Source organism: Clarias gariepinus, chromosome 25 (assembly GCF_024256425.1).
Source record: "Clarias gariepinus isolate MV-2021 ecotype Netherlands chromosome 25, CGAR_prim_01v2, whole genome shotgun sequence".
In the NCBI taxonomy this organism is placed as follows: domain Eukaryota; kingdom Metazoa; phylum Chordata; class Actinopteri; order Siluriformes; family Clariidae; genus Clarias; species Clarias gariepinus.
In genome coordinates, this window is record NC_071124.1 from 23327619 (window position 1) to 23354214 (window position 26596).

The window sequence follows — 26596 nt, forward strand, 5'->3', positions numbered from 1 at the left end:
GGTAATTAAATGAAGTTGCTGAGTCAGCTTGTCCATTTCCAAAATGTTTTCAGTTTGTAATTTATTGTAATGAGTGAATATTAGCACTTTGACTTTCTAAGTAGTTGAGAAGAGGTTTGTTTTTTAAATGCTGTGAAATTTACATCTTACTTCTGGTTTGTTTGTCTGGTTTGAAACTATTTGATTCTAGATGAAATGTGAAACTTTAGGAAAAACATAAGTTTTTGTCCATTCAGGCTTGCATTATGATTTTGTTATTGTTTTTGTAGTTGATGATGATTATTAATAACCTAATTAATGTGTTTTAAGCTTTTGTTATAAGACATTGTCATGGTTTTGAGTGTACCAGAAACAATTCAATGCACTCAACTACCACATTTCCAGTTGCTGCCAGCGGCCGAGTTTAGCTTTTAAAAAGTGAGTAGAAAAATTTAAGCTTTTATAATTAGAAAAGCTAGTTAGATGAATTAAATATAATTCCAGAGCTAGTTAAATGACACACTTAAATGTTTTTAACTAGTTTAGCAAGCCAGTTATCATCAAGGACGCATGGATGTGGTTTTCAAACTTTAGCATAAACAGCTAGCAGGCTGCAGCGTATGCTTTCATTCAGCTACTTGGTTGAAATTTCTATAGTAAAATGTGACTGTATACTGTATGTTGCTAATAATCTAAAAGTTTTTTAAGAGCATTTTCTAAATGCTAATCTATTTTTGTACATGTTTTTCAGACATTAGCTACTCTGTCAAGCTTATATTGCAGCAGATTTGTTTAAGGTAAAAAAAAAGGTGAGGTTTATGCTAACGTGTGCAGCAGGTACACGATTTTCAAAGTAGAAAATTAATTCCGTATAAACGACATATGTCAAGAATTGCTAGCATAAACCTGTATTTGAACAGCATGCACAATTTTAAAAGCACAAGGACATTTAGGAGCAGATTGAACTTCATTTTTATTTCTCTCGGAAAGACCCTCATGACAACCGGTATACTTCATTTTTGTTTCCTCAAACATTACTATACAGATAAGAGAACACTCAGTGCAATAAGACAAAGGACGTAGTCTTTCTACCAGTCACAGTGCACATTTTACATACAGAGAGATTGTACATCGTTACAGCGTTCTTCACCCAGCACCCTCGGGGAACTTCGAAGTGAATGTCAAACAATCGTGTAATAAATGAGCTGCATACATTGAAGACAACACATAGGGTATAAATATATAAATAAATTAAAAAAACGTGACCATACCGTAGTGACCACATAGTCATGGCTACTCTGATGTTGTGTTTTTGCTTCATTCAAGCCAGTATGATTTACTGGAAAATCATGCTAACGGGTGGAAAAACAACCCCTATTACCATAAAGTCAGGAATGTGAAATCTGACATGGACTCAGTCTGTTACAGAATTCAGCCGAGATTGTTTTGTCCAGCATGACAAGGAATAACCTTAAAATACTGACGTACTGTTTGCACAATGTGCAAAGACAGGCTACTTATGCTGTCAGGCTACAGGCTACTTTTTTCTTTCCAAAATGCTAACATTGAGGTATGTAATAATACTTAATAACTGTCAGCTCAGCATGATGCTGTTAGAAGCATAAACACAATTTCTTACTCTTACAAATGCATTAGCTAGTGTTAGCTAGGCTACATCGTTCGATATAGTGAGTGTACAGGCGTTACCGTTACCAACAATACATGAGGTTTATGGCAGGAATGAAAAGGGATGGTTTTACTTTCAGGGGCGGACGAATCAGTATCCCAAGCTCTACAGAAAAACGAATGTAGCACATGGTCATTTGTGGTTCAACATGTTCTAACTCATGGGAGAATGTTACACACCTATAAACTTGTTTGTTAGTGCATTTGACTAGAAACCTAGCATTTCATTAGCTGACACGTCTTAGCCATGCCAATTAGGTTTTTTAAGCAACCAAATCACAGGACTGAGAAACTTTCCCTTTCCTGACGCGTTAGATAATGAACTTATTATTTGTCTACCCCTGATTCAAAATTACTTTGGAGATGAATAAGCGTGTGAATTAATCTGAATGGTTGAGGTAGAGGGAGGGTGAAAAGTATTCAACCAACTGATGCAGAAGATGGGTGTATATTTTTTTGTCCTTTATTTTTCCCAATTACTGAGTGATGTAGCTACAGTTGCTACGTCCTTTAAGGCTCTAGCTGAGAGCCATTGGTCATTGGTTTCAAATGCCCACATAGGGCTGATTGTGTCTATCACAAATCATGATGAGATATAGTAAGCGTGACCATGCCAATAAATTATTTCCTTCTAAAAACCTTCTCAGACAACCACAAAACATTTTAAATAGTGTTTAAAGATTTTAAAGAATACTTCAAGATTACAGATTGTCATTAACCTCTTGGCAACCACAGGCCCAGAGTAACAGCTACAACACCTTCTGCCATTTACAAAATCACAGAAAAATCACCCAATAAAGATAGGTTACCTAGGATAAAAAGGTTCTTAGCCTACATCCTAGTCTTATCATTCATTGCCCTTTCATAAACTCGTACCAGTTACTCTTGTGCTGTGCCACTTTTTTTTTACATTGACTTCATTCATGCTTATGTACCATACAAAACCTTCCATCTTAATTTGCATACTAAAGGCAAAGCTTACATAAAACATATATAATTAAACAAATCTGATCAGTTTAAAAAAAAAACAATACCCATTAATTGCACATTTCTATCAAATCCGTAGTGTGACAAGGCAGCGAAGAGAAAGCTAGCCCTAGTCCGATTTCACATCCAATGTGAAAATACACTTCATTTTTAATATGGCAGTATACCACAGACATTTTTGAGAGGTCTGAAAGATAAAGGCCTGTGAACGTTAATGGTTTCGTTCTGTATTTTGCATTGCAATGTTAAAAAAAAAAAAGAAAAACAAGGCGAAAAAGTACAAAAGAACAAACTGTATTGTGCTAACTCTACATATTCTTTGCAAAGATATTTCATTTTGTTTAGAAAATATCTGGTAATGCTAGGTTTCATTTACAAGGAATCACAATACAAAAATATTAGATAAAGGTTAATACAAAAACCTGACGATCGGCACGCTCAGAAATATTGCTAGGTTAATACCACTGCCTGTCTTTTAGCAGAAACAGTGCTGGGGATGACTTTAAGCTCCCCTCATCCTGGTGCCAGTGGGAGGAGCAAAGCTAAATCCTGAAGTGCTAAGCGACCAATCAGATTGCGGTGTCCCAAAAGACGGTAGTCTGACTGGGATATGGGGGAGGACCATATTTCTTTTGCCCATTGGCTTTCTTGCAGCTAGACATGCTTTCCGCCTCGCTTCGTTCAGGGGGACGAGGACGGGACCGGATCTCACGGCACAGTCGTTGTTTTCTCTCAATTGTCTCCATCATTGTGCTGTCGCCACATAGCCAGGGAAATGGTGGCATCTGCAAGTTTTGACAAAGTGAATTAAGATCTGTAATATCAGTGTGATGCTATGTCTGGGCTCCCTGATATTTCTGTTGCAAAAGCACTAGAAAAAACCCTGTAACTACACAGAAACATTTTTGGTACCTCTTGGGCCTCTTGGGAAGGTCGTCTCTGAGGTGTGCCTAATGGAGAGGGTGCAAGTGGTATGGACAGGAACTGGGCTACCTTGGGGACCATCTTGAATTCTGCAAAAAGACAGGGAAATCCATTATAACCATTTAGATTGCTTTACCAAGTAAAAGTGCCCCTGAATATATTTTTGTCAAGAAAACTCAATGGTTAATTTATTGTAAGGCAACAGTTTTTAACCTTATTCATAAAGAGCATAAAGAATGGCTGCAGGTTTTTTCAGTGAAGCACGAGCCACACCCCACATGATGATGGCTACTTGATTCTCAAGTTTTCACAGTTGGCTACTTGATTATCAAGGTGGACTTTTGAACTTTTAAGTGTGGCCCCTGTTTTTGTGGAATGAAAAACACTCCACAGATATTTCTTTTTTTAGAAAAATTCATGTCTTTTAGGTAATGCCACCTCGATTTGTGATGATCCTGTGCCAGGTACATTTAGTGCGAGACAGCTAGGACCCCAGAACATCACAGAACACCATTCACATGTTCATTTGCACACTTGTCCACAGCAATAGTCAATTTATAGTAACCAATCAACTTATTGCTATCTTTTTGGAAGGTTGGAAGAAACAAGGGTGGATGGGCAGAGGGGGGGGGGGGGGTGTTAGGAGTGCAAAGCTTGATACAGGCCTCACACCTCCATAATCAAGGGTTTGATTCCTGACTTTGATCTGTGTGGATGTGTTAAGTTTGCATGTTCTTTCCATGCTTGGTGGGTTCCCTCCGGGTACTCTGGTTACCTCCTAGTGGCCAAAGAGATGCAGATTAGACAAGTTGGCATTTTCAAATGTCTTGTCAAATGGCATGTTACTAAGCGTGTGCCTGTGATCAATTGGCCCCCTGTCCATGTTGGACCTCAAGTGCTCTGGAATAGGCTCCAGGCCTGACGTGACCCCTGCCAAGGTGCTTTCTTATTGTAGTTATTCCCCACTAGAATTGATGATATCTTTCAGATGACTTTTGAAATTGACCACAAGTTTAGTATCATGATACTACTATTCTTTGTTATCCCAGTACCCAAAAAGAAAAAAATACTCGTGACCAAAAAGCTTCATAAACAGTAAAATAGGTAGGTTAATAAAAGATCATGTGTAGTCCACCACTCACCACAATTCCCCATCATTGCAGTAGGACTAACGGGTGACCGTCTACTCCGGCTGGACATACTGGATGGAGGTCCAGACCTTGTATCCCAGTCATGTGCTTTGGGGGACTCTGTAGTGCAGCTGCTCTTGTCCTTACTCTTGTGAGAGGATTCTGTCAAGTGAACTCCTTTATCTTTGTAGTCTCTCCTATTCCCAAGATCTGTTCCATTACTTATTCGTTCCTTACAGTCCCATCCAGAGTCTGCCATGTTGCTGTTACCCTGAAGATAATCCACACTGTTCTTTCTTCCTTCTTTGCTGTTGCGCCGCCCCTCCAAGCCAGTTCTTCCCTGATCCTTACTACCGTGCCTAGTTAACAAATCTGGCCCATAACCAACTCGGTCCCTGCTATCATGTCTTTCCAGTCCATTTCTCAAAAATTCTCTGCTGTCTTGTCTGGGCATGAGTTCTGATCCGTTGCAGATCCTGTCCCTACTGTCACGTCTAGGTAAAGGTTCAATATTGTTACTTATCCAGTCCTTACTGTCATGTCTCACTATGGGCTCACTAGTGCTGCACCCTCGATCTTTGCTGCCCTGTTTGGGAAGTAGCTCTGGACCACTACAACCTTTGTCTCTGCTGTTTCGCCTAACTACTGGCTCCACATTGCTGCCCTTGTCCTTGCTGTTTCGCCTCCCAATGGGCTCCACATTGCTTCCCTTGTCTTTGCTGTTGCGCCTTGATATTGGCTCCACATTGCTGCCCTTGTCCTTGCTGTTGCGCCTTGGTAGTTGCTCCACATTAAAGCCCCAGTCCTTTCTATCATGTCTGACTATTGGCTCTGCATTGCTGCCAGTCCTGTCTTTACTGTCACGTCTCTGTAAGGCCTCAATGCCATTGGCCTCTCGGTCCTTGCTCTCACGTCGATGCGAGGATTTCCCACTGCGCTCCTTGTCCCGTTTGGATTCCTTGTGGTGATGGCTCTTTTCCTTGTGCTCCCGTTTGGATTCAGATCCATGGCCCTTCCCTTTGGCTTCACCTATTGGAGAAAAAAAAATACAGAACTTACAGACCCTCACTCATTTTTTAACATTTAATAATAGGTTCCTCCTTACCAGACAAAGAATTTCTCGGCTTTATAAATCAATTGTGTCAATCTTTATAATCATTTGGTCTTAATCTCCTTGTAGGTTTCCCTTAAGCAGTAGCAATGGAGAAGTTTCTTGTTTGAGGTAACTGTTTGAGTATACAATTAAGTCTGAGGACTCTAGCAAGCAAACCCCAAACTGGAGCATGTAGCCTAATTTTTTAAATTTGCACATAAACCATTGAACATTTCTGATTCCACTGAGAGTATTGTACAAAGATATTGTTTTTATTTTTATGCAGGTTGTAGCGGGACTTAAATACGAAACTTTCATTGCAAAAAAAGTCATTTAACATGGCGGTATATTGGAAATCGTGGGTTGATTAGGAATGCTTGGATTTGAATTACAAGTCTACTTGCTACTTCCAGTTATTACAAGTATACTGAAATACATCACCTAAGCAGGATGTAGAATGGTAAACAGCTTTATATATCAATAAAAAAATGTGAACATGACTACTTGGGCATGTGGCTGACTTCATAGAGAATTGGCGTTATAAAATGAGCATACTTGAGCCAACACGATTATTAGTAATCATTAGATCAAAAATTTCAGATATGTAATCTTCTATTTGTTGTAAATTACACCACATTCCTTGTGAATAGCATTCCTCCACTTGGTGTCACTTTGCTCCTAAACATGATTTGTGCTTCCATGTAAATTCGTGGTTGCAGATGCTTTCGGAATATGTATTTTTTTCCTTCTAGATGATGTGCTAAGATAGAAATTTTGTTATATTCATGTCCTGGTTGTATTACACCTGTATTGCAACAAGCTGTAAAACAGGTATTAAACCATTGTTATGACTTAACCCTGTAATTTGAAACATGTAATAATTTTTTCAATGAGTTTTTACCAATTGCTGATAAATATTGGTCATAGTTCGCTCCACTTTCAGAGGGCCTCTTAGCTCATGGTCAGTACAGTTTCATTTGTGCATCACCGATCAGTGGCCTCAATGATGTTTTTCCACCTACAACCAAAATGCTGTCCAGATCAAACACAATTCCTAATGAGGTCCTAATACTGCATGAAAGTGAGTGCAGATTACACTATGCCATGCGGAAATGATACCAGCGTCAAATAAGATGACCACATGCCACATGGCAGTGCCAAAAAGTACAGTATAAAGTTATCTCTATGCTTTAAAAGCAGTATGAGGAAATGAAGCTTACATGATGATGAACTGATGAGAAAAAAAAATCAGGCCATGGCCCTAATTAACACTGGACTAATTGCCGGAGCTGAAAGCACATGAAAGGAAAAAAGCAGCTGTTTTTTTCTGTTTTTTTTTTTTCCCTAGCAGAGTGCATGTCTGTGCAGGTAGTACATCACAATCTCAGTCCGAGCTCGTTTTCTCCTCTGAGAACTTGCTGAAATGTAGTGGCTGTGACCTGCATCATGATTGGTCTGCTGTTCCTCAGAGAGTGACTCAGTAGGGAGTTCCCTTCCTCTGTTACCATGAGGAGCAAAAGCTTGCCAACAAGAGCTGCTCTGCATGCACGTGGCTCTATCCTCTCACGCGCAATCACACACACACACACACATACACACACACACATCAGTGCTGCATTTTACAGATTTTTCAAATGCTCATAAAGAATGAATGGCGTGATTTGAATGGGTTTTTTTTTTACTCTTAAATGACCTTTGTTTTATGAAAGCTTTCAGTGAGGTCAGTGCTCTAGAGATGAAATCCGCCAGAAGCGACAGCTTGCATTTCGTCACTATTCCATTAGTGCACTGAACTCATTTTGTTTTTGTTGTTGTTGCATTCAAATACCTTCACCAGTGTAATGAAATGTGAAAAATCCACATGTCGCAGCCTTGACTATTTCAACATGCAGAGCTTTAAGAAATGGTCAAAATTATGTTTTTCCACCATTTTTCTTAATTTGTTGTAGTTGTTTTAGATGTTTCTCAATACAACAGCGCTGCCAAGATTACTGACAAGAACATTTCTAGGAAACCGTGATAAAACGCATATAATCATTAATATCATACAGAATGATCCTAGGTGGTGAAAAAGACATTTATTTATAAAAAAAGAAAAGAAAAAAAGGAATTGTTAAATGTGCACCAAGCAACACCCAAAAAACAGCCAGACAAGGCTTTAGTGTTTCAGGTTTCAGATTTCCAGTAAGCAAACAACTAGCCCGCAGTCTCACACCCTTGCAAATTCACAGATCGATATAAACTTTTGCAAAGTGAACCTAACCACTAATATGTCACTCATGTGTACCATTTGCCCATTTAATATATTTTCAATCCATACACTGTAGTAAAGCAATTGGTTTCTGGTGTCTCCTATAATGCTGTAACAAAAAAAAAAAAAAAAAAAAATCTTAAATGTAACAGAGAAAGTGTGCCTAAATTCTTTGTGCCTATATTTTACTTTAATAGAAGACAAACTGCCATGTTAAACAAAATCATTACCTCTATCAAGCCTGATGCAAATCTGTCCCATACCACAGCCAGAGTATTTACCTCTCTGTAGAGCAGCACTTTCTGCCGCACTGTCAGAAACACAACATTCTCCATACGTTCACATATGTAGAATGAATATGCTGCCGTAGCTTAATGCTTCCAGAACAGGGTCGGGTTCTTAAACTCTGCAGATTCTATCATTCGATCAGCACTACCGCCTATTTGCAGCTTTTGGATTAAAGCAGCTCACAGAGCAGGCAGGCCAAAAATCCCCTGAGCGCGGAATAAAAAAAAAAAAAAAAGAAAAAAAAATGGATGTCGTCATCCTCCGCACTGTACGATCTGCTGTTTTCTCTCCTCCATCTCACCCAGTTTAACCCAGTTCATGCTGGGTGGTTAGATGATGAATTAAATTAAGAGGATTGGGAGTAGGGAAAACAGCAGAAAGTGCACGGTGGTGGTGTTTCACATGATTCAATGCCTTGTTTAAGTATTCACACCCAATCCCTTTTCACAATTTTTTTAGAATGAAAAATATTCTAAGCATGGACAAATTAGCAAGGTTTATAACATCACTAAGTCAATCTTTAGCTCTTTAGTTTCCTGTCCTAGTGTGTGATATCATTTGTTAACTGTTACCATTAAAGTTGTTGTAAATGCAGCAGGCGTGTTTTCTAGCTTTTTATCCCTGCGTAACTTGGATGCATTGGCTAGGCAAGTTATATAACTCTATATAACCCTTCCCACAACTGCCCAAATTAATTGGTGCATTCATTTAATTGCCAGCTATTCATTCTGTCTATAAACAGCTTAAAGCCCTAATTAATCATTTATCCCATTGAGTTCCTATTGATTAACTGATCAATATGTCAGGCATGAGAAAAACTCACTCTCAGCTGGCTCTTTGCTCTTCCTGCCACTGGAGCTCTTCTTCAGCATGTTCCTGCCGCTGGTAAACAAGTTGGTGAGCTCATCCAGAGGGCTGGTGGGCGTCCGTGAGCGACCTGCCGCGACGTTCTGCGTTGAGCTGTGGTGTCGTGGCATGGCAGCTCCACTGAAGGACCCCTCGAAAGGTGGTACCCTCATGAGGCTGAGCGGCGTCAGGCTGCGGCCCATGCTGACAGGAGACGGGCATGCCGAGTGGCTTCGCTGAGCCCCGGCAGAGCTCGAGGAGCCCCTGTAAAGAGCACATGGCAACGGTGGCGCCGAAGAGCGACCTGAGACTGTGATAGTGGGCGTCGCCGTGAGTTCCCTCTCAGCCCGTCTGAGGTGAGAAGATGAGGCAGAACTTAGGGGCTCCATTGAGGACGATGAGGACGAGGGAGACTTTGAGTAGGCAGCATTTTCCAACATAGCCAGCTTGGTCACGTCCACCGGCGTGAGAGGGGATTCATCAGAATTGGGTGAACATTGTGCAGGCACCGGTGGGAAGACCAGCAAAGGTGGACGGTGACTTAGCAGGTTAGGAAACGGAGCAGGGATGTCGCAATGGGATGCGCTCCGAGGGGTGGAGGTATAGTTCATGGCAGCATGGATGTCCGTATCAGATGGGCATTGTGTGATGCACTGAGTGCGGTACCCCAAAAGATCCCAGCGTGAATCAAAGTCATCAAAAGCGGGGTACTTCATCTCCTCGTAGACGGCCTCGCCCGGCTCCTCGGGCTCGGCGCGAGAGGGCTGATCTCGCCCTGCGTTCCCTGACATCTCGATATAAACAGGTTCCTCTGACTCTGAGTCCTGCTGTGGGCTCTGAGGTTGTGGAGGAGAAACAGGTGAAATGGGAGAAAGAGCCATTGGGGGGGAGTCTTTTGAGTTCAGGATGTAGGACTCATCGAAGGAAGTGCTCAGCTGTGTGTTGGGATTCCTCTTGGGCTTCGGAGGTGGAACTCGTCTACACTCCTCACTGCAGCCCTGAGTCACTGGGTGAACAGGGGGGGGGGGAGAAAAAAAATGAGGAGCAGATATTAGCTTAAGCATTGCAGCACCAGTGGTAAAGTCACCTTCAGCAGCTGAGTTAAACCTCAAATCCAACTAATAAAGAAGAAATTGTGACTATGGACATGACATGCTTTAGTTTTATCACTTTATAAGACATACAACTTCCTGATTTACTGTATGTATGAAGAACACTTTAAGAATTATCCTTCCATCAATCCATCATCTATAACACTTGTTAACACCTAGGAACCTAGGTTACCTGGATGGGGTGCCAACCTCATGCAGGACACAAGCACACACACTATCATACACTATGGGCAATTTAGAAACACAAATCAGCCTACAGCAAGTGTCTTTGGATTGAAGGAGAAAACCGTAGTAACCGAAGGAAACCCACCAAGCACAGGAAGAACATGCACATGATTCGAACCCCAAAATCCTGGAGGTGCAAGACATGAGTGCTAACCACTAAGCTACCATATGTCAATCAGCTATTGTTTATATTAATTGAAATAATACCCTGTTTAGTTAATAAAGAGGTGTATGAGGTTTAATTTTTTTTATTCGTATCTAATATTATGCACTATGTTGCTCATTCTGTACCCTCACGATCTTCTAAAGTTAAATCAGGAAAAGTGCAGTGTTATCCCTGATTTGCTGCATTGATTACCGGATTGATAAACTATGCTCTCTGATCTCGAGAAGAAAAAAAAGGCATGGAGAACACTGATAAAAGCGGAAAGGGGTGAAATGGCACTTCAGCCAGATTAAAGTCATTTTTCAAGCCCCTTCACGTGCCTTTGCTTTAATACAAAACATCACTATAGATGTGTTAATGATGTGTAAAGAATGGATGAGGGAGGGGGGATGTGGGGGGGGGTGCATTTCTGCATTTCTGCATTTTGGTATGCGCTCATCTTTCCTGTCTCTCTTTCTCTCTCTTGTCTCCGTCTCTTTAGCCCCGCCTCCTCTTCCCCATCTCGTCTAAATCTAGGTCAGTCTCTCATTCTGAATGAATTCCGCCTGACCTGGTAACTCCACCCCTTTTCTTCTGCCTCCGCCCTCTTTTCCTCCTCTTCGCAACACATAACTATCAACAACACATATCCCAATACTGGCAATTCCCTATTGGATTAGGCCACACCGAGCTCGATCTGGATTGGATGCTGTCTCGCCCTGACGTCCTGTCAGCTCATGGACGATTGGCTGAAGCTGATGTCTGACGTCTGGATTGGTGGAGCACCGAGAAGGGGGGTTCTCTGTTTCTGTGGGTCGGTTGCCGTGGCATTGAGGAAGATCTGTGTGCGTGCTGTGATCCCTACAGTAACACACTCTTCTGTACACTTTTTACACGCCTGTGCGCTGAGATCAAACATCTCTGCCTTAATCTTATCTGATTACTGTGACTAAACCGTACATGAACATTCTTTTTGTGCACATGTATGCTTTTAATGTTACTGTAATCTCATTAAAAAGCACCGCACCATCGATATTGCACATGGAAACTAATTGTTTTTCTGGTTTTCTGGTTTTTCCTTCCCAAAAATAAAATCTCTAACCCAATCACTTGCTCTGAAATCCAATAACTCGCTCGGTTTCGGGCTTGTAACCTGATTACTGGTGGTCTGCTGTAAAAATAACACGCTAGTATTAAAAACAGAGACATGTAGAACAATGAGTGTGTAATTACGAGACAAAGAGAACGTAAAAAACTTGAACAACCTTTTATTCATAGCCGAGGCTGTGTTTCTAACCGCCAGACACGAGACGGTGCACCCGGTGCACAATTCATGCCTGGGGCATCGACGCATTTCATTCATATCCTGACATTTGGTATGAGATCATTATTGAGGTTCAGTGATATGTTCATGGCCTTTTTGAGATCAATTATATTATAGGGTCACAAGGGGTCTGGAGCCTATGCCAAGGAACATGCGGCACAAGGCGGGGTACACCCTTCATGGGGCATAAGCACAATCTATAACCTATGGGCAATTTTAAAAACACCAATCAAACTACTGCATAGGTCTTTGGCATGTCGAAGGGAACCAGAGTACCAAAAGGAAACCCAGCAAGCATGGGGGAAACATGAAAACTCCACGCACACAAAAGCGGGGTGTGAGGTAAAGGTGCAAGGCGACTGTAATAGCCACGAATAATGGAAGTGGAATATTCTATGGCAGTTGAATTCAATTCAGTGTTATTAATGTATTTTTCTTTGCAAAACACATTTAAATAAGATAAAATAAATATAAATAAAATTTAAATTTAAATATACATTTTTTAATTACTAAATAAATGTTGATCTAAAAAAAACACTGGTTTAAATACAATGTAATAAATGTAAATAAAAAAGTAAGTAAATAAAAAGAGTATACATAAATTAACATAAATAAATAAGTAAGTAAATAAATAAACTAACACAAACTAACACAATCTTTCCATAATTGATCAAATCTATCAATCTTTTTACATCCATAAACACTATGGACAATTACACGCTCACCTTCCCTCATATCTACACTACATTTTGTACATCTACATCCTGGACCATTGCACAAAGTCACTTTAATAACTTTGCACACCTACCTTCACAACTACACTACATGTTTACGTTTACATCCTGGACCAGTGCACAAAGACACTTTAATAACCTCTGCACAAAGACACTTTCTTCTATGCATATTTGCACACCAGTACAGTATATTTCAATTTGTACAGTATATTTCTATTTTTATGCACATCATATCTCTATGTACAGTATATTTCTATTTTTATGCATATCGTATTTCTATTTTTATTTTTAGTTCCATTTTTTTCTAGCACATTTCTATTTTTATTTTTAGTTCTATTTTTTCCTAGTTTAATTTAATTTTTTTATTTAATTTTTTATCGTATTCTTTTATTTATATTTATTTCTTATTTGTAAACTTTAATTCTCTTTTAGGGTCAATAGCAGTCGAATAATACATTTCACTACATTTCATACTGTGTATGTTTGTGTATGTGACAAATAAAATTTGAATTTGAATTTGAATTAAATAAATAAATAAATAGAGGCAATGTCCATATCAATAAACTACAAATTAATTAAATAAATGAAAATAAATTATGTACATTAAAATATGCAAATTAATTTGCAGAAAAAAATATAAATTAGTAAGTATGTAAGATAGTATGCAAGTAAGAAAATTACATAAATGAAATAAAGTAATAAAAACCTTTAAATATAAACAAAAACAAAAAAGAGTAGACATGTGAATAAATAAATGAAATTAAAATTAAATTAAGAATTTTTTTTCTAATCGATCAATTTCGATCAATCGAAAAATTGCTAACAATAATTTACAGATGCTCAATTATCTCTTAAAGTCAGGAATAAAATTTTTCCATGCTGGTTTACTTTTTCTTTTGTTGCTCTGGACTGTAAACTCACCATCCCACTTGTGGGAGTGTCCTCCCTTGCAGGAGGTGGCGCTGTGGTCCACAGCCTCTGAGGAGGCACTAAGTTTGGTGTTGGGGTCACGACGCGGTTTGGGTGGAGGCTGTTTGCGTGAGTTCGGGCTGCCCTCTTCATCCTCTGCTCCTCCCACAGAGTTAAGGGACTGAGAGCGGACGGAAAACTGCTGCTGCTCCGACATGGTTGCAGATCCCATACGCAGGTGTTTCCCCTCCATGGCCACCTCCTCGCTCGTCCTACAGAGAGAGAGAGAGAGAGAGAGAGAGAGAGAGTTTTGTGTCAATACCTATAAATATGGAAAAAAAAAATTTTTAAATAGTGGCAAATATTGCATATGGTTATAAATGACATAAGGGGTGTTCGAGTCAAACAGGACTTGTGCTGAGATTTTTTTTAAATGCAGGCGTGAATGCGATTGCCATTTCCAGAAGACTTCAAGCACAATACGGTAATGAGACATAGCTGCGGTGTAATTGTACAAACTGTACGCTCATGAATGATGATCAGGGCCGAGGTGGCTCGGAGCCCGCTGCAGTCGTTCCCATGAACATTCAGCGAGTGGAGCGGCTGATTTTTGAAAATTGATGGATAACTTGTTGCCAACTTGTGAAAGAAGAGAAACATTTTTCCACACCCCCCGTACAGTTCTGACCTCACTCTAAGGCATTTGCACCTGTTTGGGAAAAGCCATTAAAGGGGTTCCTGGGAGGCCTCTGTTTTACACATGAAACAGGCAGTTTGACCATGGAGTCTAGCAATTAATTTTTTTTTTATAATTTTTTTTAAAGATATGCAATGTGTCTTTTATGTACCCTTTCAAGTCACGATCAATGAAATTATGTACATGTATCTTCTATTATCAATTTCTTTATCTTTATCATCTGTCAAAATTTGACAAAATCTGTCTTTTTTTTACTCTAAAATCTGTCCTTGTGAGTAAACTTCAAATTGCAAGTGTAAAATTACGGTTTGTTTACATTGTATTGTGTGAATATTGTATAACGAAGCGCATCTAAGTTCTTCAGTGTAACAAACAAGCAGAGTAAAGCTCCAATCTTGTGTATGCACGAGCTCACCAGAGCCGGTCTGTTCCGAGGAGACACGGTGTACCCCTACTGTACCACCCAGAGAGCACGCTCAATTTAGCCCTCTTGTACTCCGGGCTACAGCAATCTGACACCAATACTGTAACCCTTTTGTCTCTCTTTGTTTTGGTAGTTGTGTTACAGTTGTGTTACGATCTCATAGTAGGTCCTGTACAGTAAAGCACATGTTGTATACTTCAGGGCTTATCACTGTTTATCCTTGCATGCTTTTACATCTGTGTGCATGTGTGTGTTTCATCAGCACCTCTGTTGCTAATTTATCCCATGCTGAAACTGCTCATGTGAGTAAATGGCTGGAAATTGATTTCTCTGTAGTGCCTGGCTGGCCGTCTGCGCTCGCACACGCAAAGACCCGAGGAAAAGCACATCACAGCGGGAATTGATTTCTGTACGAGGATGACGATGCTGAAACGGGGGGAATCTGTGGCCTTGCTGAGGCAGTACTTTGGGTTTTCTCTCACAGGCAGAATCAGGACTCTGTATTAGATAAACATACTATGTTTTTTTTGTTGTTGTTGTTGCCATTTTCTGCAAGATTTAGTGAAGACATAGCATCATGGGTCCCAAGAATTTTAGCAAGGAGAAAGCAGAGCCATTTTTAGTTTAATTTTTAAAGCAGCCAGTGCCAAGAGGAATCATAAATTAAGATTAAATGAGGTTTAATGTATATTTATTTCATATTTTACTTCGTTTACATGCATTTTCTAAATGTTTTGATTGTTTTTATATACAAAAATATGATTATAGTGTTGGACATTGGTAATATTGCTAATATGTTTGGGTGGCTGGAACGGATTACCTGCATTCACATTATTTCCTATGGGAAAATGCGTTTCACAATACAAAATTTCGCCGTAAGAACTCACCCTTGGAACGGATTCAATTTGTATGTCGAGTTACTGCTGTATATCAACTCTCACTTTAAGCCTTGTTCGTGTAAACATGAGGAACATCAGGTAGGTTTCCTTGTGTGACCTGAGCATGTGTGTGTACGTATACACACAGAAAACAAACATGTACACAAACACACACACACACGCACAAACACACACAGACGAACCCACAGCTGGTGAGCAGCAGGAGTTGGAAGGGAAGAGTTCATTGGTCAGGGGTTTAACTTTGCCTGGCAACAAGGTCCCTGTGCAAAAGCAGACACCAAATCTGCTGCTGCTGCTCGGCACAACCAGTCCGCACTCACACACACACACACACACACACACTCAGACACACACGCAGGATTGACGAAGCCCCCCACACACGTGACAGACCAGGCATTAAGCTCTCATTAGGAGGAGGAGTGCAGTGTTAGAGCAGCTGTGTGCTCGGCTCAGCCTCAGAGCTGACAAAGTTTCACTCTGTCAAGACTTCCGCCTCTTCAGCACTCCACCTGAACCGCCTCAGCCCTTCGGCTTTTCACTTTACTAAGCCTCTACTACATTTTCTTTTTGAAAGAGAATGCTTATGATTTTACCCCGAACACAGGGATAATAAACATTCTGTTCATTTTAATACTAAAGATATTTTTGTACCAAAGATTTTACCACAATTAAACAGCAATCCAAAAATCTGAAGGTATTAATGAACCTTCTGCGACAGTCTGTGATAAGATAATATCTTAATGTAAGGAGCATCTTATTATGTAGCTATAAACATTTATGAGCTAGCTATAGTACAGGAGCTACGTAGCTAATGAATTTAGCAAGCTATTAAACGTGTTAGCTTCATGTAAAGTTTCAGTAACAGAATTTCATTTTTAATACAACGTTTCTGGAAGGAGTCTCCAGTCTCAGTGCTTTTTTTATTACGTCATTTATTTTCTATCACAAGCTGGATTTGGGTTCATTAACTGCATGAAAGAGAGCAAATGTTTGTACCCTGGAACAAAATTATGTTACATCAGATCTACCTTAGTCATATAATATTATATATATATATATATATATATATATATATATATATATTTTTTTTTTTTTTTTTTTCTTTGACTAAGGTAGATCCGATGTAACATTATATATATTCCTTATATATAATTCCTTTAGATCAATCAAAATACTCTGGGTTGTTGCTAGTTTGTTGCTAACAAAAGGCGAAAAATATAAATATATATATGTTTACTGTTGACGCTCCCATTTTGTTGGAATAGAAGTAAGAATTCCGACTAGAGGGAGTGTATACTTTGTTTTCACAAACTGTATTTAAATACAGCATTAACCTTGGCTCCTTTTTTCCCATTGCATCAACAGATAACAAATAACAGAAAGCTATATTTGTTAATTTCATCATTATTATTATACAACATTTAGTTCCTACCAAGCAATCTGATTGGATGAGAGGCATTCCACATCCACGTGTGGTGATATTGGATGGTAACAGCACTGGGATGTTATAACTATCGATGGCAGCATGGGTGAAAGTAGGAGAGAGCGGCTGCCTGCCAAAAACCCACATTCACAAGCAGTCACGGAAGCACTTTCAACAACAACAACAAAAAAAAACCCACATCTGATAACATTACGTCATACAATCCCTGCTTCTAAAATGTTCAAAATCACAGCTGTGAATAAAAGAACATGGAAAGTTCAGCTGTGATTCTGAACATTTTAGAAGCAGGGATTGTACGCCCTACATAGTGCACTAGCTTTCTATTTAACGCTTTTTGGGATTTACCCAAGTTACCGGTGTTTATATTAAGGGTAAATATAAAGTAAAACTCCTAAGTTTCTCAGGACTGTCCATCACCTCCATGATTTATTGTCCTCACCTTATGGCTACAGAGTACCCCTAGGAATTTAAAACTACTATAACCCCTGTTAATTACACTAACTGTCGCCATAATTTATACATATATCTGATTTGAAGACGAAACGTGATGGACAATTCTGTAAATTAACATCAATACATCAGCAAAGTCTAATGATTTTAACTGTAACCCAGTCTCCGCTCAGCTCAGGTCTCTTTCCTGAATTGTCCACCAACAGCACTGCTATTCAAGCGGACTTACTTTATAGTCTTGTTTTTGAGGTTTTTGAGGTTTACTCTGTTTACAGTTTCAGCGATCAATCACACGCATAATGCAATCACACTGTATTGATCTCAATAATCTATATAACTTTGATCATAGTGGGTTATGATTTCCATCACTCTAACTGAATTTTTTAACATAGCAAGAAGGTCTTGGACGTGCCTCTCAGCCCCCTGGGGGTCTCCAGACCCCACTTTGAGAAGCACTGATCTAGATAACCATGTATAAGGTCATTACAGAGTCCATTACAGCACCATTAAAGCAGCCAGTCGGAGAGCACCAGACCGTAAATGTCATTAAGTAACGCTTAGAGAACAGTCACATGGCTTTCACATGTTGAAGGCATTATTCACACATAGTGCGAGATTCATGTGTTTTTTATTTCACGCAGGATTCATTTGCTCATTTCACATGATTTATTTGTTCTTATGAGTCAATTCTTCTCTGATCCATTTGTGCATTTCACATTATTTGAAATGATTCATTTTCTCAAGTTTTTGCATGCTTCATTTGTTGTCATGTGTATGTTTTCCTCACATGATTCATTAAGATGATTTATTAGTTTGATGTTATTTTTCTCACATGATTCATTTGTTTTCACATTTTTTGTGCACTTCTTTCTCCTCGATTCATTTCACGTTTGATTTCTTTCTCTCACATGATTCATTTTGCATTTTGTTTTTATGTTTTGTTTTTTTTACACATTTCAGATGAATAATTTTTTCATGTGACATAATTTGTTTGTTTCATCGATTTTTTTTCGCACATGATTCTGATATTTTCTCATGATTTATTTACTGTCTTGTGCATTTTTTTTTTTTACCATGAGACTCATTTATATACAGAAATTATATTTGGTTATGATTTCTTTTCACGTTTGTTTTTTTGTCAATGAATTTCATATGAGGTTTATTTTAAATTATTTAATTTTACCTTCATCCATTTATATTCATGAGTCTGTTCACACTACTCATTTTAAAAAAATTTGTTACGCTTGAAATATAATTCATTTTTTAGTTGATACAATTTGTTTTTAAAATTCATAAAAAAATATTTGAAACCGTAAAATTTTCATGAAATGTATTTATTTTAATGTATTTTGATTTATTTTAACTAATTTATTATTAAATGTGATTTTTTTTTCCATGATTCACTTTTTATTAGAATCATTTATATTCAGATTAGTTCACATTATTTATTTTTCACACATTTCAAAACTGATTGTTTGTTTATATTTAATGGTTAATTTGTTTCAAATGATTCTTTTTTATACCTGATTCATGTATTTTATACAATTGATTTATTTATTTATATTGTTATATATTCTTTACATGATGTTCACCTTGAACCCACCTGTGATTTCGGGACATGACCTGGTAATATTGTACCTTTAGATGTTCTCACATGATAACAAGTTAACCAGTTTCTATTTTATACAGGCAACCATAAGACACGTTTAGGATCTTAAACCTAAATACCACCCAGTGATTCTCTCAGACCCTGTGAGGATTGCAAGCGGGCTGTGAAAGGCCAGGCGACATCATTTTGGCACAGGTGTATTGTGTGAGTGTGAGTGTGTGTGTGTGTGTGTGAGAGAGAGAGAGAGAGGCAGCCGAGTATTTTATTTATAACATGCCTGCATGGTTGTGTCGGCAGCGAGAGGCCTGAGAACAGGTGCACTGGAGATCACGGGATCTGTTATCACTTTATTACAGCCTCAGGTCACATTCTGCATCACACCTGACACGCAGGTGGGGGGGGATGGGTAAGGTGTGTGTGTGAGTGTGTGTGTGTGTGTGTGTGTGTGTGTATGTAGGGACGGGAATGAAATGAGAATAAAAGCATTAAAATACAACAATCGAATAGAGCAGTAAACTGATGTTGTTGTGTCTTCACTGTGTCTTCTGTATCAGTGTTTCGGTGCACAGCTGTTCACTCCCAGAGACACCGCAATCCAATAAAACGACAGAACACACGGCAAGACCCTCCTCCCCTGAAAGGAACGGCGCTAACCCATTGGCTCATGGCTGCTCCAGCTGTCACCAGGCAGAACAACATCGCCTGCTAGCACGCTCTTCACACATAAGCTCTTACTGACAGGTTCTCTCTCTCTCTCTCTCTCTCTCTCTCTCTGCTAAATCTGGGTCGTCTCACTGACCCATTTATACGCCTCATGAAAAATCTAATTTTTTTGTTTTTTTTTGTTTTGTTTTGTTTTTTTCTCTATCAACTGCAGTTGAAATGTTTACACACACCGCAGCCAGCTACGAAAGAAGATCAACCTTAAAATGAAAGATCGTCATCTACTCTACTGTGGCTTGCATAAGTATTCCCCCCCCCCCCCCCCCCCACTCCTTTAAGCTTGTCCGCTGATCGATGCTTTTGTAGAAAGTTTTGTCCTGAGTTTCTTTCTTTCTTGACAGCTCATTGGACTTCATGGTGGTGTTTTGAACAGGTGCATTATGCATTATGCATGTCGTCTCCATTCATCTAACAATGTGACTTATCGTGATTCGACATCAGTGGTGTTGGTGGTTTGGGGGGGGAACCTGGATTAATACTTTCTGCACACGTTTACTTTTTTAAAATTTATAAATAATCACAAATACTGTATGTCTATTTACAGGCTAGAACTTTTTTTGCTTAATGACAAGAAATGAGTCTGTCTTTGTATCTATAGTAAAAAGTAGACAAGTTCCAGGCAAGGGGTGTCATTACTTATGAAATGCAATGCTGACTTCTGATCCATTTATTATTATTAACCCAAAGAAGAAGGGGAACAATAATATTTACCTATATGTAATAAATCCTCAGAGACATATTTGACACCGGTTCTTTTGTTTTTACTTTGAAACAAACTGATGGACATCTATCACACTCAATATTTTATTTTTATTTAAATACATAAAAAAGTGCTTTAAGAAATAGAAAGCCACGCCCTCTTTACTGGCAGCACAATGCACGGCACGGTCAAACGTTCAAACATCACCTTGGTTTCCGCTGGCAAGGACAAAACGAGTTGCAAACAGGGACAAGCCCTAAATATGTCCACTGCTGAAAAATTAATTACGCTCCAAGGCGAGAGGACACGCACCCACTTAGCGTCTCCACACCATGGCACCGTGCCACCCCAACACTATAGGGAAAGCCATAAGGCCACGCTTTTCGTTGTCCCTTAGGTCGTCATCGTGTGTGGTGCTAAACCTAACAGCTTTACCACCGGCTGACGCTGGAGACTCCTTTCCATAATCGTTCTGACCAATCAGCTTTCAGCGCAGGTGTGATATTCACCAACCTTTTAACGACCTCCTCCTGCTTTCTCTTTTTGTCGTTTTTTTCCGGAACGCTCCGGCTTTTCTCATTCCACACCAGGTCGTGAGTCGCTACGCCGCTGTACGCCCTCAGGCCGCTGTCCTCGACGTACTGGAAAAACCGCAATGCTTCTTCCTCTCTGGAGCTCATCATGGTCATGGGCATGCCAACTGCGCTTCCTGCAACGTACAACACACAAGAACGTTCCCCAGGTTTATCGATCTGCTCTTGTCGTATCGTGGCCAGGGTGTTATCGGTCACATGAGTAGCGTGATGCGGTGATTACGGTTGCATCATTGAGGCCATTAGCGGTTACATCACTGTCTCTGGGGCGTTGTGGTAACACTCTGGCTGCATTTACATTGCTTGCTGATTCCAATTATTTACGCTGACGTCTGACACAGATAACACCGAACTGCCTGTAATCTAGTTACGGTTTCTGAGGACATGGTTTACTGTAACACCCTTTTTACTTTTTTTCTTTGTTTTTTCTTTTTTTTTACTTGTGATTTCTAATCCAGAATAAAAATATTTTTTTGAATAGTGTTATGGAGTAGAAAAAATAATGACTTTAACTTTACACTTTTTTGAACAAGTTGAAGGCCTGAGCCAAAGAAAACTAGAGACGCACTTATGGAATGTTCGACCGTGTCAATGAGAAAAACAAAACAAAAAAAACAAAAAAAGATGGATGAAAAATGACAAAGTAATTTGTACACCAGCATTCAACAGAATCTGAACGAATAGAGTCTGAGTGGTGTCCATGTGGCACTATATATGGGCGGAATAAAGGTAAGAATAATAAAGATAAAAACTTAAGAAGAACAGTATGTCTAAAACATTGGTGAGAGATGAGCATCTTTGGCGTATTACACAAGTCAAACCCTGAGATATCAGCTTGTCACCACACAACACCCAATTTGACCAGCAAACTTTTGATAGCCACCAAATCTATGACGTGTACCGGATCTGTGACATGAACCAGATCTCTAGTGGACAGCAGATCTGGGACAGGCACCAAATATGTGATGGGGACTGGGTCTGTGACGGCCACCAGATCAGTGACAGGCTCCAGATTAGTGATATGCACCAGATCTGTACTGTCTACCGGATATGCAACAGAACCAGATCTGTGTCAAACATATCCTTCTGAGACTAGCTAACCAGCTATCTTTGAGGTATGCTACTGTAAATATTTGCTTTGTGTTAAATCTTTAAATGACTTGAGAAATGCAGTGGTTGCTTGGGGCAACAGTTTGGCGTCTTTCTGTCCCCATGTGTCTCAGATTAAGGGTAGGATGTTCCTAAGGTCATGTCCAGCCACAATGATGGTACTGACAGGTGCAGGAAGAAAATGTTTGCGCATCAGGACGCACAATATAAATACATCCACAGAGGCTCTCCCAGAAGCAGGGGGAAAGATTTGATACCTCCGAGACGTGGGTTCTTTCACTGTCCTAGAAGTAACTGGCGCTAACCCAGTTGTACAGAAGTGTGCTATTTCAGCTGGTCCCTGTGCGTATCTGTTGCGTGAGCGCGGTAGAATTCTGGGTCAGTGAGATTCTCACGCTGTCAGTTCTCACGCCTCGGTTTAGCTGGTGGGCTCGGGAGTCATGTGCACAGCTCATGTGCAGGACAGATTTTTCTCACTTCTGTTAACGTATAACGCTGACTTTACACAGCGGTTAATTTCCGGCCTGATGTTGCTGGCGTGGGCAGAAAGCTGTGAGATCTTAAAGCCCGTAATGTGTTAGTGTGTTAGCATTTTTTTTTTGTGCCAAGACTAAAGACAATTAATGATAAAATCCTAACAATGTGAGAGTTTTATTTCAGACCGTTGCCATGGCGCCCACCGATAGGAGGATGCTGAATTTACAGGGCAGCTCTAAATATGGTTACAGTCATCTCAAAATGTAAACAAACCATACTAATGGACAGAAAAATCTTGTTTCCGTTTACTGCACGATTTTATTTAAATACTCTGAATTTATAAGATTGCTGAAATCGTACAGATTAAGAAAAGGACGCAGGAGTTTGCTGTGTACTTCCTTTCACTGCCTCCATGGCAACAATCTGCCTCCCTAAAGACTTAGGGAATCTAAACTAGTGATTGCTCTCCTTTATACCAATCCTGGCCTTGTAGATGTAAAAGTGGGCGGGGCTAATCCTGTCCAAATTTTGCGTTAACCCTCACCGATCCCTGTGTACAAGACCTGTGACGGACACCAGATCTGTGATGTGCACTGGATCGGTGCTGTTTATCAGATCTGTGATGTCCGCCAGATCTGTCACAGCCACCTGATCTGTGATGGGTAACAAATCTGTAATTTGTACCGGATCTGTTCTGCTTACCGGATCTGCGATGGGCACCATATCTGTGCAGTTTACCAGATCTGTGAGATCCTCCAGACCTGTGAAGTGAACCAGATATGTGTTGTTTACCGGATCTGTGATGGGCACCGGATCTGTGATGGGCAACCTGGTTCTGTGATATAGGTATTTTTGTTGTCTTAAGCACAAAAATATGCATGAGTAGCAGGGCAGAGATATCATACTTATTTGAGAAAAGTGTGTGAGCTCGCCTTTATGCTTTATGTAGGTCAGGATTTTAAGAGCAGCCTGGAGACCTGCTTGTTTATGTGTGTAGTGGTGGTGGTGGTGGTGGTGGGGGTTATATTGTGGTGGGGACAAATTGCCCCAGAAGGATAGCTATATCTAAGAGCTTTGACCAAATGACCCTGCATGGATACCTACATCTGACGGTTATGTCCAATTAAGAGCAAAATGCTACAGTTTTGACCTTGGGTAACCTTTGTCCTTGCGTGATTGCGTCCACATAAGGAAAACTTTTGGTGTTTGTTTTTTAGCTTTTGTCTGAAAAGAAATTCAGTTTTTCCCTAATGGTTAGAGGGTTTATGGTTATATTTAGCTGCGTTAATGTGTGTGTGTGTGTGTGTGTGTGTGTGTGAGAGAGAGAGAGAGATGGGAGGAGGGGGTTAATGAGGGCAACCAGATGGGAACCGTGCTGCCAAACTCTGACACACAATTACACACATTCTCTACATTTCCTAATAATTCTCACGTTAAACAGGTGTGTGTGTGTGTGTGTGTGTGTGTGTGTGTGCACGTTGAGATCACAATAGAGGACAAATGATTCAAAAGTCAAACACCCAGATACGCTGCAGTGTTATGAGTCACACCAGAGTCCGATAGTGTTTATTACTTGTGTGTGTGTGTGTGTGTGCAGATAGAGTGTGTGTGTGTGTCTGTCGTATCTGCAGCAGCATTACTCAGATGATCCCCGTTTGAGTTCACACCCCATGGATGTTCTCTCTCATTAATCCCGGCCGCTCTGCTCCTTGCGAAACTTCTGCCTCGTCTCTTCACCGCGCTCTCGCTTCGCTCCTCTCACCACAACCGACTTTCTAAAATCGGAGAACATCACCAGCAGCTAAGCGACGTGTAGCTAAGCAACAAGGAGCTGGCTCGAGGATGATACTAGAGATGAAGGCGACAAAAAAAAGCTCAAGATGCCAAAACTGTGATGACATGATATCGATATTGCGATTCGTTGCAGCACGAGAAGAATCGACACACAGTTACATCTAAACACACTCCACGTGTCAGTTTCCTTTATCACTAAATTATTTACCTGTGAACTCTTTATGTACAGTATATATATATATATATATATATAAGCTCATCACTCAATCTTTTTCAGAGGGAAGAAATATACAATGTTACACGTTTCTTGCTTTTTTAAAGCCAAAATTTAAAATTTAAATATCATCAGAGATATAAAAAAAATCTAAAGTGTATTTTTTTCTTTCTGTTTAGTTTTAATTTTAAAAAATTGCATTTTTGCAGAGAAAAAAATTTAAATCTGTAAATATCATGATTATTTTCTTTCTCAATATAAAATTTAGCTAATTGCTAAAAGTTGCAAATTAAATACGACTAAAATGTAAAAATTATTTCACTTTCTAAATAAATAAAAATAGTTCTTTTAACTTAATCAATCGTTTTATTTAATGATTGTTAAAGATTATTGTGGAACTAAAAAACAAGGTAATAACAATGTAAAAATGTGCCGCTGGGTTTAGTTCTGTATGCCATAGTATAGAGGATTACTGTGAAATAAATAAATAAATAAATAAATAAATAAATAAAAACAGTAATCATGCATTGCATCAAAAGATAAAAAATAAATAAAAAGCAAAAAAAATTTACACCTAGTTTTAATATGTCCACATTTTTAAAATAACAAAATAATTAAAGTTACTAACATTAATACTGTATAAATAATAATTTTAAAAATATGTTTAAATTATTATCATTATTATTTACAAAAAAAAAAAACATTTTTGACCTAACATTTTAAGGAATTTTCTAAATAAAAGTGTCTTTAAACCAGTTTTATTCTGAGAAATTAAATATAATTACATACCATAAAAGGTGTGTAAATTAATTATAATTAATAAAGCAACAAGTACAATGTGTGTGAATCTAAACCCAGATGTTTCTCCCAGAGGACCGGTCACGAGGTTGTGAAAGTTGTTGCCTGAAGTACTTACAGAGCAGCCGGGTCCCTGCAGGCCGTGCCTCGCACCTGTTCAGGTGAACCCTGCGCAGTCGAGCACACCAGGACGAAGCCTCGCTGAAATCCTGAGAATCCGACTCCGGTCCTACGCCGAGCTCGCTGGCCATCGTACACGTCCCAGAGGACTCCTGGTTCACTGCAGGCTGCAGGAGAGGGAGCGCTGTGGGCTCGAGGACTGTGGGCTCCTTAAACCTGCATGAGACTTAATCCAAGTCCAAGAAACGGTCGGAAGAGCGGGCTGAGCAGGGAATCATCGTCATGGTGACGAGGTGCGAGCGTCCTCCAGCTTCATCAGAACCGAGGCTCAAAAATCAAAAGTGGAGAAAGATTTATCCGAGAGAAGCGTGGACCCTCCTGATCATATCCTCACACGGGCATCATCTCATCCAAGTGCTGCTCCGCTCCCATGTGTGTGTGTGTGTGAGAGTGTGCGTGCGTGTGTGTGTGAGCGAGAGCGGATGCCACGGCAGATTAACTCAGGCACCAAAACACAAAAAAACACGCCTCCTCATCCCTCCTCTCTCTCTCTCTCTCTCTCTCTCTCCTCTCCACTCACTCAGTGTTTACACTCTCTGATCTCAGCACCACGGACAGCTCCACAGCCTGTAGTAAAAAGGAGGGTCGAGTGCATGTCAATCAAAGGGCAAGGGGGCGGGACATGTTGGCCGCGATGACCGCCAGTGTGTGACCTCATTACCCTGTTTGGTCCAGCGCCTTTCACCGTGGCAACGGGACGAGCCACTCCCAGGGTTCTCATCCAGAAAACATGACAACAACAACAACAACAACAACACACACACAAACTAAAATAGAAGCTCTTGTTGGCATTACTTGTATGAAAATATAAACAATTTTAAGTTTAATTCTGAATCTTTCAATAAAGCAGG

General features: G+C 39.8%; 1 protein-coding gene across 1 annotated transcript; it reads right to left on the reverse strand.

The window, feature by feature from the left end:
- Nucleotides 1-934: 934 nt before the first annotated feature.
- Nucleotides 935-25979, reverse strand: nyap2b (neuronal tyrosine-phosphorylated phosphoinositide-3-kinase adaptor 2b). Its single transcript, XM_053486250.1, has 7 exons — nt 25684-25979; nt 21093-21288; nt 13646-13905; nt 9162-10190; nt 4719-5735; nt 3565-3665; nt 935-3437 (listed from the first exon to the last, which is right to left on the reverse strand). The coding sequence occupies exons 2-7, from the start codon at nt 21272-21274 to the stop codon at nt 3222-3224; spliced, it is 2805 nt and encodes a 934-aa protein (XP_053342225.1). The 5' UTR covers nt 21275-21288; nt 25684-25979; the 3' UTR covers nt 935-3221.
- Nucleotides 25980-26596: the final 617 nt, after the last annotated feature.

Coding starts and splice junctions, on each gene's coding strand:
- nyap2b (XM_053486250.1), bottom strand. CDS start 21,274: ATGCCCATGACCATGATGAGCTCCAGAGAGGAAGAAGCATTGCGGTTT. Junction 13,906..21,092: donor CAGGAGGAGGTCGTTAAAAG/GTTGGTGAATAT, acceptor CTCTCTCTGTAG/GACGAGCGAGGAGGTGGCCA. Junction 3,438..3,564: donor CTTCCCAAGAGGCCCAAGAG/GTACCAAAAATG, acceptor CAAAACTTGCAG/ATGCCACCATTTCCCTGGCT.